Source organism: Acipenser ruthenus, chromosome 36 (genome assembly GCF_902713425.1).
Source record: "Acipenser ruthenus chromosome 36, fAciRut3.2 maternal haplotype, whole genome shotgun sequence".
Taxonomy (NCBI): domain Eukaryota; kingdom Metazoa; phylum Chordata; class Actinopteri; order Acipenseriformes; family Acipenseridae; genus Acipenser; species Acipenser ruthenus.
This window is the reverse complement of record NC_081224.1, coordinates 10,937,715-10,955,491: the sequence shown is the minus strand read 5'-3', so window position 1 is coordinate 10,955,491 and position 17,777 is coordinate 10,937,715. Positions and strand designations below refer to the sequence as shown.

Genomic DNA, 17,777 nt, shown 5'->3' with positions numbered 1-17,777 from the left:
CTTCTGCCAAGCCACACATACAAACAAATTATTAAATCTGAGAATGAATCAGAGGTAACATTTTATATTAAGGTGCTGCTCAGTAATGTTTTATAGATGGTCTTATAAATATATAATAGATGCTTAATAACTGTGTTATAAAGTGTTAATAAAGTATTATAGACGGTTTATAACCATGTAATAGCCATAGACAGGATTAGCCACCTATTGTACTTGCTTAAATGTAATCCCGTTTATGGCTATTGTATGGTTATAAATCATCTATAACACTTTATTAACACTCTATAACACAGTTATTAAGCATCTATCATATATTTATGAAACATTAATAAAACATTAATAAGCAGAACCTTAATATAAAGTGTTATCAACTGTATAATTACATTTCTACTAGACGTAACATGTTTTTAAGCTTCTAACTTTGGTAAAATATGTTTGGGATTGTTTTGTGTTTTTAAATATTAGGGCATTTTGATTTTAAAATCAGGGCGCGTCGTTCTAAATTGGTAGTTTGCATTAATAAACAAATTTCGAGCAGGCATTGAACAATGCAGTGGATTTAGCTTCAAATCCAACTATAAGAATCATATTATTATTATTATTATTATTATTATTATTATAAAAAGGCAATCAGAAAATAAATGTACTGGATATTATAAAGTCATGTATAATTGATGACTGATATTCTATATTCATGTAGTCATATTTTCCTAGTAACTTTTATTGTGGTATATACAGTAAATACAAGTATATATATGAAATCAAAACAACATTTTTGCAGAAATAAAAATTGATTCTAGTTTAATCTGCATTTTTTAACCCACACAGTTTTCTATTCTGCATCGCATTAAAATTGCGGGGGTCGCTACATGTTTGACAAGGACTGGAAAAAAAAAAAAAAGCCTTCACTCTTTCCTGCTTCAAGATGTGGTGTCTCTTCAACCATGAAAAGGAAAATGAAGCAACCACACTCACTGAATATTTGCATAGTCACAATGATGGGTGTCTGTGTAGAAAAAAGAATCTAAAGTACACGACCTGTTTCAAGGGAGAAACCGCACTTAATCTAATGATCTTTAATAGCAATGTTACAGCGACTTTACCGTGGCAACGGTTCGGGGTTAGGACGGGGGTTAGTCGAGGTCAGCTCTGATCAAATGAGACCGGCCCTGGTAGAATAGAGGAGCCACAGCGATATGAATTAGCACCGTGAAAACATTATTTGAGTCTCCTCTCGAAACTCTACTCAATTAAAAATATTTTTGCTAGGCCTATTATTTTGTGTTTATTTTATGATGGAGTGTTTGAGTGAACGAATTCATATCGCTGGTTAAAGAGCAAAGTGTTTCTCTATTTTATATCGGTCCAGCTGACAAAGCATGCAGGTGCGACAACTGCATAAAAGAACCCTGCTTAAAATCTTGTAGATTAATCACGCTGTATTTAAAAATAGAAATATCACGATTTAACAATTTTTTTTTTTTTTTTAAAGCAGAAACTAGCGTTGTCACATTCAAAAACGATCATTTTTCTCTACAGTTTCAGCATGAAACTTCCCAGAAATCGTGAAATCTTTGATAAACGTGAACAAAAATATGAGTCAAATAAGTACTCATAATGTCAAGTACGAGACATGCCTGTAAGGAACGTTGTCCATTGTCGTTGCTGTAGACACACAGCTGCAAGGCAGCGAAACTGTCTGACGAGATTTTGCAAATGCGCGAATGTCCGCTTATAACAAGCAGGATTGGGCTTGTTTTCTTGAGAGTCGCGTGTTGGTATTTGACATGGGTTGTGCTTGTTTTGGGCTTGTTCTGAAAGGCAGTGCCGGCTTTTTTTTTTCTCGTGAGAATTGGCAACACTGAGAGACACACTATTGAGAAGCCGCTGCTACATCATAATCGATTAAAAAATAGTCAGGTACTAAGTAAATTAACTTAATGCATCAGAATTCTCAAGAATTTCACTGGGCTTTATCTCAAGCTATTTAGTATGATTACTGGGAAAGTCTGATTGAGTCATGCGTCTTGCTTTGGAGGCAGGAGTGTACTGTCACCAAATCAAATATTCTATTTAAAAAAAAGTTATTCTTTTCTTTGAACTGGGATGAGAAGCAATGCCCTTAATAGTTTATGGAAATTCTAAAGGTCATTAGGGTTAGATGACAAACCTTTACATTAAAATCCAGCTGCCAGAAATGCCCCTTCTGTAAAAACCTTTTCATTCGCCATTTTATAGTATATTTCAATGTACCAGAGACGAGAAATATCAGCACACTAAAACGTATTATATAATATAATATTGTAGCGTGCACGGGGGGAATTCAGCAGCAGGGCTGGTAGGTGACGTAATCACACACGAAGCCCGATATACGCTCCTTGCAAAGGATCCGGCTCTTTCGTATAGCAGTATCAGCACTATGCTTTAGTGCGAGAGGTCCCGGGTTCACGCCCGCCCTCCGCCTGTGTGTGGATTGCCTCGCCCTGTGTGATGCGCCTGCCTGCGTTAACCGACCACCATCACAAAGCGCTTTACAGAGGTAGGCTGTGAACTGCGCATTATATGCAGAGTCACTTACAATAGGACATTGATTTAACATCTCATTATTATTTTTTTATTATTATTTATTTCTTAGCAGACGCCCTTATCCAGGACGACTTACAATTGTTACAAGATATCACATTATTTTTAACATACAGTTACCCATTTATACAGTTGGGTTTTTACTAGAACAATCTAGGTAAAGTACCTTGCTCAAGGGTACAGCAGCAGTGTCCCCCACCTGGGATTGAACCCACGACCCTCCGGTCAAGAGTTCAGAGCCCTAACCACTACTCCACACTGCTGCCCCATCTCAAGGAGGTTAAGTGACTTGTTCAGGGTCACACAGTGTATTGTACATTATCTAATTAAATTCCTTTTAAAACTACGCATTGTAGGTCATTCATGTTATGGTCGTTTTTTGTAACTATTGGTTCATTTACTTTTTCTGTGTGTTATGCTTGAGAGGTGATTCTGTATTCTTGTATATAACAGTGTGCCTGTCTCTCCTACATATTTTATTTTGTTACATTTTTGACAAAATATAATAATATAACTTGATATAAAGTCACATCCCAATTGGATCATATTAACAGCAAGTACACTTGTAATCTCGCCAGGAGTGAAGATTGTGCCCTCTGTCAATGATAGAGTATTCTAAGCATATGAAACCACATCAGGTTCTGCATAAACAGATGATATACTTTAATGCTGCTGGCGGTCCTGACACAGTTTATTATTAGAGGTAGCCAGGGAACCCTTAAGAACATAAGAACATAAGAAAGTTCACAAATGAGAGGAGGCCATTCAGCCCATCTCGCTCGTTTGGTTGTTAGTAGCTTATTGATCCCAGAATCTCATCAAGCAGCTTCTTGAAGGATCCCAGGGTGTCAGCTTCAACAACATTACTGGGGAGTTGGTTCCAGACCCTCACAATTCTCTGTGTAAAAAAGTGCCTCCTATTTTCTGTTCTGAATGTCCCTTTATCTAATCTCCATTTGTGACCCCCTGGTCCTTGTTTCTTTTTTCAGGTCAAAAAAGTCCCCTGGGTCGACATTGTCTATACCTTTTAGGATTTTGAATGTTTGAATCAGATCGCCGCGTAGTCTTCTTTGTTCAAGACTGAATAGATTCAATTCTTTTAGCCTGTCTGCATACGACATGGCTTTTAAACCCGGGATAATTCTGGTTGCTCTTCTTTGCACTCTTTCTAGAGCAGCAATATCCTTTTTGTAACGAGGTGACCAGAACTTTCTTCTACACATCCAGTATCAGGTTCTGGAGCGTGTGTAATGGTCTGGTGCACGTTACAGGAACAATTCGCTCCGGTCAGGTGGGGTTCCGGTTAGATTCTGTGAGATGCTTTAAGTAACGAGTCATGACTCAGGGTTTTAAAAACCTTCTGGTACAGGAAGCAGCGCCCCTTCCCTCTGCCCTTCTCATTGCTTAGTGTGTTTCTAATCTGATTCCTTTACTTTCTTGCAATTTATGAGTCACTTAGACAAAAATAAAGCAGCTAGCGTGATTACGCAACCCTGGCATGTTTCGAAAGGGCGTAGACGCCAGGGATAATGTGTGGATGAACTGTTCTGCTTGTAATTCTGCAAAACTTCTAGATACTCATTACTGGAAAAAAAAAATCATTGTAAAATATGTATAAATACTAAACAGCAATTAAATGTGTCAAACAGTTTTTATATTATTGAAAGACTTCTAGTCATTTATCAAAAAGACACCTTTTCTTAAATAGTCGTATATATATATATATATATATATATATATATATATATATATATTACTATTGACAAAATAAACCTCCTATATCTGATACCTTAATGACCTGCCAGTTTGCAGCAATATGACTCCAAACATCCTGCTGGGCTGATAGAAATCAAACCGGATCTACAAAACCAGGTCACACAAACCAATGGAGAGATACGACACTCGATGCTGTACTTTATCTGATAAGCTCCAGGTGCTAAATCTTCTGTTAACCGTATTGAGTTTCCATTTGTTTTCATTACTGATTGTGTAGAATGTCTTTGAAACACACACTGGTCTTTTGTATTTATTGCAAACAAACTACGTTTTACCAGGCAGGCTTTTAAACTGCCTTGTCTTTCCAGAGTCATTTCACCTGGACAATAAAATTGACCCCGCACCTTCACTGGCGTCATTGCTGTCAATAACCAATCAGCTGCTTCCCTTCTTGACTAAGGCCTAGACACTGAGCTTCTTTAACCTAATGGGGTGTTTTTTCATGACATGTCCTCTATATACCTGCTAACCTCTTAGATTTCTATGATGGTCAAGACCCCAACCCCAGATTCATTTCTGATCACTCGTCAACAGAGTTGTAATAACTCGAATCAATGACTCGACTCGGAATCAAGTCGCAATTTTTCGTGACTCAACTCGACTCGACTCGAGTCATTGCCATCGAATGACTCGACTTGACTCGAGTCCCTGCAAGCAAAGACTCGACTCGCCTCGAGTCCCTGCTCAAAAGACTCGACTCGCCTCGAGTCCCTGCTCAAAAGACTCGACTCGACTCGACTCCCTGCTCAAAAGACATGACTCGAATCGACTTCCTGCTCAAAAGATTCAACTCTACTCGACTTCCTGCTCAAAAGACGTGACTCGACTCAAGTCACTCAAAAAAGTTTCCATCTGACTTGAGTGATTAAATGATAAAATCAATAACGAACTTATTTCATTTTAAATACATGCAGCCCCTCTCTGACACACGCAGTCATCTTGTCATTTTGCACATAAACAGGTTCCTGCCATGGTGGTTAAGACCGTTGCTAAGGAAATAGAAAACACCTTCCTAGCCTATAGCACCGTTCTGTGATCATAACGTCACAAGCAGCAGGGAGCCCGGGAATCAAAATGTGTAGGCGGGAAGCAAAAATAGATTTATGATCACTGATCACAGAAAATCCTGTGGAAAATCCTGAGTGATTTTTGAGTTTTGTCACAGATACGAAAAAAAACAAAACAACAACAGCATGGAGAGTACACTAAAAGTACCTGCGGTGGTGGAGTTTGCTTTTAATAATTATACAGTCGACCTAGAGAGAAACAAGCAGGCTGCATCCTGCCAGCACTGTAAAGCGACCATATGAATAAACTGCATTCAAAACATAGCGCCGGTAACTGCCACTAATTTATATCGGTAGGTTTTTAGTTTTTTCAACGGCTAAAATGACTGAATTCATTAAAAACTCACAAAGCAACAGCTGTATTTTTCCAAAATGGGTAGTTGTTTTTTTTTTGTATATGTATATTAAAGGCTAAGGCGTGACTGGGGAGAAAGTTTAAAAGTTTTTTTCAGTACAGTATTTTGTTTTGTTCTGCCATTAGGACTCCAATAGACACCTTTTGATAATGTTTTGTGCTTTTGTGAAACAGTATCTGTTGCTTAAAAAATGTCTCGTTGACATTTAATGGAAAAAGACACTCCATAGCTCAGCTGACACCAAGAGGAGAGATATGTAGTACAGATTCTATGTTACCTGTGAATTACTTAAAACTGAATTATATAAAATGCTGCCTCAGTTTCTTTATTTTTCTATTTGTCTCCTATGTGTCAAAACCTTGAAGTAATATCTCAACATGAAATTAAATGCCACCAGATTTCCTTTCATTTGGTTAATGTATCTGAAACAAAACTATAAGGGGCAGTGTTGAAGTGAGAAAATATTTAGATATGTTCTTTGTTTTGTGATATCATTCTTTACTAAACAACCCAATTGAGCACAGAGAAATGGGTCTTTATACAGTGGCTTGTAAATAGATCAAGGAATCAAATTGGCTGAAATGGACAAAACAAAGCAGAAACTGTGGTCTTTTAATGGCGAGCAAAAGTGGGGTAAGTATGACCACATTATTGTGCATCCTAATTTTGTATTTGTAACAGATTTTTTTTTAAATGTATAAATTGCTAATCACCTGTAAAACTAATCTGATTAAATCAAGATATCTTGAACTATCAGAACTAATGACTCCACTTGACTCGAGTCCCAGTTTTGGTGACTTGTTACAACTCTGCGTGTCACGCATAAATTCACTGACTTTAAAACTATGCAAATGTCCCATCTTCTGAAAGCAGAAGTTTAATATTTTCTTTCGATATGCCTAAAATAATGAGTGATCTCTGCTTGGGATATGCGGTATGTGGTTAACGATATGGATTTCGTTTTCGTCCCTTTTGGTTGTGGAATTGTTTTCTTGTTTGGTAAATACAATTTGGTTAAATAATAATATGGTCAGACTCATCTAAGCTGGTGCCAGCGTGGTTTGACTTGTGCACCGCCCGCCTCTCACATCTCTTGCCCTTTCTGTGTCTCATCTGTAAACCTCAAAGCTCATTGTGTGCATCCTGTTTTTGATTACCTCTTATCTCTGGGGTCTGAGGTTCAAATGCAATGCTTCTGCCAGTATCCGCTCTGTAACCTGCTCAAGCACGCCAAGGCTAGCATGCTAATGAACCTGCGTCAGGGCAATTTGATATTTCACTACACCCGCCCCAAGATTCTCAGAAAAATCAACAATCCTGTACAGTATTTGTATACTCAAACATTTTAAATTATGCGCTAGGGAGGCAAATAAGCTGATCCCTGGAGCCAGCATTACACTTCAGCCATCAACACCAGACAGAAGGATATCTACATCATCATATGGAAGGAAATGCAAATGGATGGAGACACAGATGGATCACATTAGTTTACTGTAAAGCTACGTCTTAGTTGGAGCTTATCTTGGCGAGATCCGAGTTCAAATCAGCATGAAGTTTTAACATCTGCTCTTGTGTAATGGAAATCATTATTATTATTATTATTATTATTATTATTATTATTATTATTATTATTATTATTAATTAGTCATTTAGCAGACGCTTTTATCCAAATCGACTTACAGAGACTAGGGGGTGAACTATATATATATAGATAGATAGATAGATAGATAGATAGATAGATAGATAGATAGATAGATAGATAGATAGATAGATAGATAGATATACAATACATAGAAAAATAAACAGATACCTAAATAGATGTATTTATACATTTGCTCACCTTTACCCATTTTGCTCAGAGTATCTTCTTGGTATTCTTCAATAGATTGTCGCCCAGTTCTCTCCGATGTGCTTTTGTCCTTGTACTGCAGAACGACTGGGGCTGGGCATTTGCTAGTTTCACCCTCTTGAGACCCCTTTACTCAATAACTATCTTGGTATCCCAGAATAGATAAGGGACCGTGTCATCTTCAGAAACTTGCAAACCTTTTTATTCAGTCCCACAGGTGCAGTGGCAGCCCAGATATTATTAATGATAAACTCAGCAGGGTTTAAATGAGTGAGCGGTGCTGAGTGAGCTGTTAAGCCTGGAACAAAGAAGAATTAGGGAGAGCGTGATTGAAGTCTTTAAAATCTTAAGAGGCATTGATATAGTTTACCTGAACCAATACTTTAAGTGCAGGACCAGAGGACACAGTTGGACATAAAATGGAGACAGAATTAGGACAGAGTATTGAGGGGATGGAATGGGTTACCTTGTCATGTTGCTGAAGGAGACTCTTCTTCACACAGAGAGTGATGAGGGGATGGAATGGGTTACCTAGTCATGTTGCTGAAGGAGACTCTCCTTCACACAGAGAGTGGTGAGGGGATGGAATGGGTTACCTAGTCATGTTGCTGAAGGAGACTCTTCTTCACACAGAGAGTGGGGAGGGGATGGAATGGGTTACCTAGTCATGTTGCTGAAGGAGACTCTTCTTCACACAGAGAGTGGGGAGGGGATGGAATGGGTTACCTAGTCATGTTGCTGAAGGAGACTCTTCTTCACACAGAGAGTGGTGAGGGGATGGAATGGGTTACCTAGTCATGTTGCTGAAGGAGACTCTTCTTCACACAGAGAGTGGGGAGGGGATGGAATGGGTTACCTAGTCATGCTGTTGGGGCAGAATCACTGGGATCCTTTTAGACACAACTTGACAAAGCTCTGAGATCAATCAGCTAGCAGGAACCGGACGCGCTGAGACGGGCTGAACGGACTCCTCTCACTGCTGAATGTTTGAATGCAGAGGATTAGTAGGGGGCGGGGGGGGGGGGGGGGGAGTTTTCTGTGAATGTTTAACTGATAACGAAACGCTGTAAAGTTTGAAATCTCTTTTCTAGATGTCAGCGTGGTAACGCTTACCTGGTGAGACCAGACGAGAAACAAGTCCCCACACAGTGTTTTATCATTGCGCACGTCTTTATTTCTTTATTTTACAAAACACAATTTATTGAAACTAGAAGCCAATATCCACACAGTCTGTGTTACAATCAGACTGCACATCACTTCACAAAGCTGCGATCTACAGTATACATTGAATGAGTCCGTGCTCAAGAGATTCTCTATATGAGAGTCGGCACATGCAATTGAAGGTTTTTTTTTTACTTCGTTGTAGTTTGCCGTTCCTTGTATTACACTAAAACCTCCATTATCTACAGCTCTGGCCAAAGGTTTTGCATCACCTAGAATTTTAGTAATAAAATAGTAATAATATATGAGTATAATTTAGATATTTTATTTAACATCATATGGAAAACCACACAGAGGTATGTAATTCAATATGTTAAGGTAACATTATTCAGCAGGTTTCATTCGACTTTATGAAGCACAATGTGTTCATTCTACAGGGTGATGCTAAACTTTTGGCTGTAGCTGTATAGTATTTGGGGCTGTTTATAAAATCGATTTCTTCTGATAATCATTAGGATACACTTCAAAACACAGGTACACTTAACTACACTGTAGCTGGAGTTCTGCCATATTTTTTAAGTACAACAAAATTATCTGGAAAACAACTTTGTCTAATGTGTTTTATTAATGTGTGGAGTTCCAGCCTCACTATCACATAATTCTGTGGCTTTTATCATGTAGTTAAATACCAGTCAAAACTAAGTGCAGTGTAACCATGTGTCTGTTAATGTACCTGTATTATGATTCATATCAGTAACAGCATCAGTATGTCATTACCAATGAGAAAAACTCCATTTCAGTGCAAACACTTTTAAATGAGCTCTATGTCATCACTCAAATAAAGACGCTAAAGAGTATCGTTTCTAAATTAAAAAAAAGAAAATACAAACATATCAATAATAATATTAATAATAAAAATATATATTTATAATAATAATAATAATACATGTAATAACAACACTATAAATGGCCTGAATATCAGGTTACACGAGTTTAAACATTCAAGGCAAGTACAAAACCAGATCTCCGCTTGCTTGAGAACTTGTTGAGAATGAACCGAGCTGACAAGCCTCATTGTGGGGCATGTGTGGCTTAGCTCTAACCAGAGTGAATCTGTTTGAAATGTACAGCACGAGGGTCGGTCTACCTATTCCCTTATATAAGTTCCCCATAGTAAAATCATAGCAAAGTGTAATAAAGCACAGTGAAAGCATATAAGGGATTCATTACTAAAAGGCAACAATTTAAAAACTTAAAAAAATATTTTTTTTTGATTAACTGGAGCACTTTAAGTAGCTTACTTGTCAAAGTGATTGAATCTGGACACATCAGAAACAAACAGTTCAAGGAATTACAATGTTACGAATGAAGAAACATTGCAGTCCTCAGTGGCCCCTGTGCTGTGGACTAGCATTTATCCGGAGGACAGAGATGTTTTTTAAAACCTTCTTTTCTGATCATTTGATCTCCCTGAACATTACCTCTCTAGTTATCAATGTAAATGCCGTTTAGTTCTTATTTCTTAATTTTTTTTAAGCCGAGTTTCAGCTGAGATTACTTTGTTGTCTTGTATTCATAAAGCGTGACTATTTTCTTAAAACAGCTAACCCCTGTACACACAATGTTCATTTTGTATAGATAAATAGATACTAAATGCAGAGATATAACTATTCTGCTAAAGAAAAAATAAATAGAAGGAAAAAAAGAAAAATTGCTAATAGAATTATGATTGTAGGATAACAGGCTTAATTATAATTTAAATAAAATGACTTCATTTGAGCTAGTTTGACTGAAAGCCGTCCCGGGAGGATGGTTCACCAAAGGTCATTTCTTTCTGTACAAAAGCTGCTTTAAAATATGATTTAAACACTGGATGCAACTTGGTAGAATCTTCAAAATGTTAGAAAAATTTATCTGAATTTTACGGGATACACAGGTAGAAATGATTTCTACTCTGAGGGAAAACAAAGCCACTTTTTCAGGAACAGCGACTTGAAACCTAACTCCAGGAGACCTAGTTTGAGATTGTGTATCAAACCCCAAGTCTCCCCTGGTGTGCCGTGCTACGGTCTGAAACCTCGTCTCCTGAAACCAAGTTCCAAGCCACAAAGTGGCTTTGTGTTCCCTCAGCTTGAAATGTAAACCCTGTTTTATATAATTCATTGTAGCTTAGCTCCGTATGTCCATTTAATTGCTAACTTATAGGATGTGCACTTAATGTACGTATCGACTAGACTCATTTGGACTAAGATCCCAGTTTGAGTTTCATGAAGAGGCACGAGGCATACAGGGGATAAGTTCCTTACCACGTGTGAATAGACACAGCATACAGTAACTATCGCCAGTCAAAACCTTCACTCCTACTTAGATGTAACATCAGATTACAGTCATCTTTACAGGAGAGCCTTTAATGGCCCTGATCCTTTTTTCTTAACGTCAAATTGGGTCTTGCAGGCTTCTGCCTGGCACTTACAAAGGTCCCTGTGATATCCTCTGATGCCCAGAGCTTTACCGGCTTCTCTTTGAAACGAGAAAGCAAAAGACAAGAGGAATACATGGCAAGTCAGTATGAGAAGGTACTGTACCAGCGCTGTGGGGGGAGGAGAGAGGGGGAGGGGGTTAAATCAGATAGGCTCCAAAGAAATTTTCAGTGCTCCCCTGCAATCGGATGAGACTCTTTTCGTTCACCTTCACGAAGATCTGGTCGCCTTCCAGTAGGTGGAAAACCCCTCCCAGGAAACTGTTACCCAACAAGGAATCCTGGGAGCTGCTGCAGAAGAACTTCCTGTTCTCCATCAGCCCCAGTTCTCCTGAATATCTTTCAGTCATCTTATTGACGTAGTGCTTGAACATGCGTTTTTTCCCCTGGCACTCAATTTGTCCGTAAAAGACTTTGGAATAGATGAAGTAGTGGCCCTCCTTTCTGATAACCAGGGCTCCATCCTTGTAGTCAATATCGAAAGTGAAGGCGTCTCCATTCTTAGCTTCCCAGTGCAGTGGACCATCGCCAGAGGTACTGCAGTTACACCCTGGAGACCAGGAAGCATTCTCATTAGCTCACTTGCATTTCAAAATGTAGGCATATTATCTACCCTGTACCTAACATAATATATGAGAAAACAAAAACGGAGCCTTGCATAGCTGTGCTGTAGTTTGCAATGCGTTCATACAAAATGTATTCTGCGAATGAAGGATATGAACGGAATTCGTGTTTAACATACACGAATTCCACAGAACATATAGATGGCCCTGCTTACAAAACGTTCCTCGTTCCATTTACATTTAAATAATTTAGATCATCATTGATTCACACAACAAGAAAGAGCAACAGGGCACTGCAATAAGTGTGCGCAGCAAAGCAAGCGACAGCCGCAGACGTGCAGGAATGGATTAGCACAGAGCCCAGAGTTTGCACAGGATGCTTCGTACCACAAGCTTCAGGGCTGAAATACACGCTTGATTTAGGGCTGTGCTGATATAAGCGCACACCACTGTGGTTCTAGCACCTCCGGTCTGTCAGCAGAGAAGATGAGATGGAAGAAGGAAGATGTAATGGCAACTTTAAAACGTCTCACTCTTGGTAAGCCCCCTGCACTTCACCCTCTGTACTCATGCATTGACAGAACTGTGATTGAACCAGTTACAAACTTCTGCTTGCAGATCATTGTAAACTGACTGGTCCTAGTGCAGGAGACTTTACCCAAATTACTTGGTCCACCGTACTGTACTTTAAATTAAAGTTTGAATCAAACCCAGTGGGATCCCCATTGCATTGCCTTTGCAGTGCCATTACTGCATTGCTGTTGAAGATCATTGATACATAGACTTGCTTTCTCCCCACCGCCCTATTGGGCAATAAAAAGTGCTTAAAGCTGCTTGAAATACAGCAGTGTGTCTGCAGAATGACATTATCACAACTAGATACACACAGCGTACAGTACAGACATACAGCCCTGTGTCTGCAGAATGACATTACCACAACTAGACACACACAGCGTACAGTACAGACATACAGCCCTGTGTCTGCAGAATGACATTACCACAACTAGACACACACAGCGTACAGTACAGACATACAGCCCTGTGTCTGCAGAGCGACATTATCACAACTAGACACACACAGCGTACAGTACAGACATACAGCCCTGTGTCTGCAGAATGACATTACCACAACTAGACACACACAGCGTACAGTACAGACATACAGCCCTGTGTCTGCAGAGCGACATTACCACAACTAGATACTACAGTGTAGAGTACAGACAGCTTGTAAATAAATAGACAGAGGGGACTGTTCATTTGAACTCAACACCTTTGGATTTCCATTCTGCCATAGTTTAAATCATTATAATAGGATTCTGAATGCCTGGCTTGTTACATATTGTTACTGAAAGAGACTGCAGAGTGTCACTTGCTCTGTGAGATCTGCGATTTCCATCATTCTGATCTAGACCCCACTGTCTGCAGTGTCCAAACAATACACTGAATCCATGTCTGAATCGTGGATTTCTGAAATACTGCGATTAGATGTTTGCTGTTTCCTTACCTGTGATGTGAGCGGAAGGCTTTCCTGGTTCTTTTTTATCTGAATTGAAAAAAAATATATACATGTGGATCAATATCATTGTTAAAGAGACTGATTACAATTATAAAGCAGAACTAAAATATAATCAGTGCTGAAACTAAGAGGAAACTAAAGAGACATGAGAACAATGTTTCAACAAGAAATGTCTTTTATGGTGCAAAAACTGTTTTGCTAACCTTACCACATTAATCATTTTCGATCGTTCCTAATTCATAACCCTCGCCTCTATACATCCCCTTCGGTCACACATTTTTAATTACATTTTTAGAAACATTAAAACAGTTTGTGTGAACTCTGTGGAGTTTAAAAAGTTGCCCTGCCAAACAAAAACAAAAAAACGAAAATACATGCATTGTAAAATACATACATAGATAGGAAAACATGGTGCAATTGTGCACACAGTGACTGAACGGGATACAACACTGCTGTTAGTTATATGACATGGCTGTTGGTTTGTGTATTTATGTGAATAGCAATACCCATTTTATATCTTTTTAGGGGAATAAGGAGTAATGCTGTTTTTGAACTGAACACCGTGTAGAATTCATAACATCTTCAATAAAGACTGTTAATGTGCAGACGTGCTCATAAGAGATTGTTTAAAACATTTCTTACAAACCAAATGCACTGAAACTGGAGAATTGCTGTAAAAAATGAAAGAGCTTGAAAGCCATGCTGGAGGATGGTCCTGCAGTTGGACTCTGTTGTGTTGTCTGTTTCAAAGTGTTGTGAATCCTGCCTAGTGTTCCATTCAAATAAAGTGGACCCACATCATGCAAAGATGATAAATGATCAATTGTTCAATGGAGGTTTATTTCTGCGGGGTGTGGAACAAGCCTGGCTCAGGGTTATGTGAGTTTCTTCAAGTGTCAAGCCACTCTTACTGTGTACACATTGGTATGAACTTTACCTTGAATCCCAATCATTTTCTCAGTGTTGCTGGAAGCTGTGTCCTGCAATAAAAACATGAATTAGTAAACAGCATCTGATCGTGTTGCTGTTGTGTGTGTCAGCATGGCACTGCACATTCACACACCCATGAAGCATTGACATGTTGTAATGTACAGCTCTGGCCAAAAGTGTTGCATCCCCCTATAGAATGAACTAATTGTGTATCATAAAGTCTGAAACCTGCTGAATAATGTTAGCTTAACATATTGAACTACACACCGCTTTGTAGTTTTCCATATACTTAAGAAAAATGTGACATTTCTAAATCTAACATGAAATACTACTGTACTACTATTATGGCTTCCGGTAGACTGTTGCAATATCCTTTTGTAGTTTCTTTGATTACATGATGTGAAATAAAAGATTATATTCATATGTTTATATATATATATATATAGTTATGTCTCAATCCTAAAATTCTAGGTGATGCAAAACTTTTGTCCAGAGCTGTTCTCTATCATGTCTTCATATCACCTTTTTCTGAGTTCAGTAAAGTGCCCACAGTCACACTCTCACAATCACAAAAAAGCAACTTGTGAAGATCACACATTCACAGCACCCTGCCGTGCCAAATTACAACCTCAACATTTCAAACATGACAAGTAGAAAGAAACAGAAAACGAAAGGAGCAGAACGAAAACGCGAGCAAAGAGGAGCAAAAATCATCAAGCACTGGGGCCAAAAATCGCTCTTCCTTTCAGAGGCTTTCTATTTTTACATTTGAAATGCTTCACCAACGCTTTTCTCTGTGACTGGCTGGGATTACATTTCAATGCTGGCACTGCTATTCTTTAAAAAAAGAATCTAAAATGCCATTGTAATTAGTATTAGTGCAACAGAATTGGAATTGTATTACACATATTTCTAGTTATTTGGAACCTCTTTCAATTCTCTGTGAGTATAATGGAGCCATAGTTAAAATGTAATACCCTGTCAAAATCACCTACACCTTTGGCCAAAAATCGCCTAGATTTTTAGGATTGAAACATATATATATATATATATATATGAACATAATTTAGATATTTTATTTCACATCATTTGATCAAAGAAACTACAAAATGATATTGCAAAAGTCTACCAGAAACCAAAGTAGTCGTATAGCAGTATTTCCTGTTAGATTTCGAAATGTCACATTTGTCTATTTTTGTCAGTTTTTCTGTTAAGTGTACGGAAATCTGCAAAGCGGTGTGCAATTCAATATGTTAACTTCACATTATTTCAGCAGGGTTCATTCGACTTGATGAAGTCAAAACTAGTTCATTCTATAGGGTGATGCAAAGCTTTTGGCCAGAGCGATACAGTAAAGTTTGTCACTGAAAATGATTCCATGCGTATTTCACATGTAATTGCAGCTGGATGCATTGCTCTTAGAACACATTATTGAGATGAGAATGAGTGCAGCATTATTTTTGGTTAACCCCCCTCCCACAAGTTACTGTACAGTTACTAATGAAATGAGTAAACTAGGTGGATCTTGGTTTTGTAATTAAGATGTACAACCTCCAAAAAAAATTCTAATGTATGAGTTAGGGAGAGTGAAATTCCACCTCTTGCTGCTTATGACAGTACTACTGTACTCCCTGATTTGATACACCACATTGTTACACCATCAGGGCTTATATATATATATATATATCTGAGCACGCTCTCCTTAGCAAGATGACTCACTAGATTGTCAGTGTAAAAGCTGACCCCTACATGCACTGTGTCCTTGTTGATTTAACTTGCATTCTAATTCAATTATTGTATCCTAGTGTGGTCCTGTGACATCACATTCTATTAGGCTCTAATAATAGCAGATAATGTTCTTATTATATCAGTGTTTATGTGTGTGTTTGCTGCATGCACACACACACGCACACGCACACGCACACACACACACACACACGCACGCACACACACGCACGCACACGCACGCACACACACGCACACACATGCACATGCACACACACACGCACACACACACACGCACACACACACACACGCACGCACGCACAGTGCAGCTTGATTTTTATTCCATCAACCATTACCCTCATTCTGCCTATACATAATATAATGAATGGCTTTGCATTATACCCAATCCAATCACATTGTCTGTTATCATATCACATCCAAAGAGCCGGTACAGAGCTAGACTGACACATTCATATGCACAGTACCGGCACAAATTATTGAAACAGCCAATGATTTCCAGCAAGTCTAGGACTGGGGATTGCGTTGCCCGTGTTTCCTCACTCAGAGCCCTTACTTACTAAATACCTGCTATCTTTGAATAGATAACCGTCTCCTCTTTACAAAATATGCTCAATATTTTAATGAACAGGACATCTCACAGGTAGAAGGGTCCTCTGAAATGTTATATATATATATATATATATATATATATATATATATATATATATATATATATATATATATATATATATATATACTGTACATATATATATATATATATATAATACTTGATATATTTCAGAGAGTTAAATAAATAATTAAAACAATTGAAAACTGATTAAAAAGGAAAAATTAATTAGGAGAAAGTAGAAACGAATACTATAAAGAAAAATACAAGCACAATAATAATTAGCAGGGTTTTTTCTTTTTTTTGGCTTGTTTTTTATATATGAAGAACTCCCTCACGATCTCAGATAAATTCCGCTGCTGCTATTGTGGAAATCGCTCACCTAAATCAATCTAAGCAAACTATAATAACAAACACGGTTTTCACGCAGAGCTACTCACAGAGATGGCTACTGTTCTCCTCTCCAAGTCCCAGATAAAGTATCCCAGAATTCCCACTCCGGAGAGAGCCAGGAACACAAGCATGAAGAGCAGCCATTGCGCCGCGTTGCCATGGCGCCGTCTCCTTTGCTCCAGCGGGAAATTTGCTTTCCCGTCTACAACAAACACGGACGGGTACACCACGTTACTATCCGTCATTCTTCAAGCAGAAAACAGAGCTCCAAACCAGAAGCCTTGACAACTCAATCAATGAACAGCAACACAGAAATCTAATGTCTGCAGGGCTCACGTTACTGCTTGGGGCTTGGGGCTGTGCTGCTTATACACCCGTAGAGAAATTCACAGTTTCTGTGGACGCCTGCGTTATTTAAAAGGGAAGCCTGTGACGCCCACTTGTCGCTTGTGCTACACATACTGTGGTTAGCTTCCACATCTACTGGCCACCCTTTCTTCCTGCCTGCATGCTTGAACCGACTGTTAAAAAAAAGAAAGGTTTCCAGTTAATAACTAACACCCCGTCTGCAGCTGTAACCCGTTCTGTGAGCTCTTTCTCAGGCTCTTTCTCAGGCTGGGTTTCATTGCAGGCAGCACAGTGGTTCACAATATTCTGATTCCATTACAGTCCATGGTTTTATCTGTTTTTAGCTCTGTTGCTCTGCGTGTTAATAAAAGGCTTTGCTTGGAGAATTTGCTGGGCCGCGTGT

General features: G+C 38.6%; 1 protein-coding gene across 1 annotated transcript; it reads right to left on the bottom strand.

Moving 5' to 3' along the window:
- Nucleotides 1-8,915: 8,915 nt before the first annotated feature.
- LOC117409792 (tumor necrosis factor ligand superfamily member 14-like) lies at nucleotides 8,916-17,397 on the bottom strand. The gene is made up of 4 exons (XM_034910490.2): nucleotides 17,074-17,397; nucleotides 14,288-14,330; nucleotides 13,339-13,377; nucleotides 8,916-11,821 (listed from the first exon to the last, which is right to left on the bottom strand). The coding sequence occupies exons 1-4, from the start codon at nucleotides 17,269-17,271 to the stop codon at nucleotides 11,412-11,414; spliced, it is 690 nt and encodes a 229-aa protein (XP_034766381.2). The 5' UTR covers nucleotides 17,272-17,397; the 3' UTR covers nucleotides 8,916-11,411.
- Between the last annotated feature and the right edge of the window lie 380 nt (nucleotides 17,398-17,777).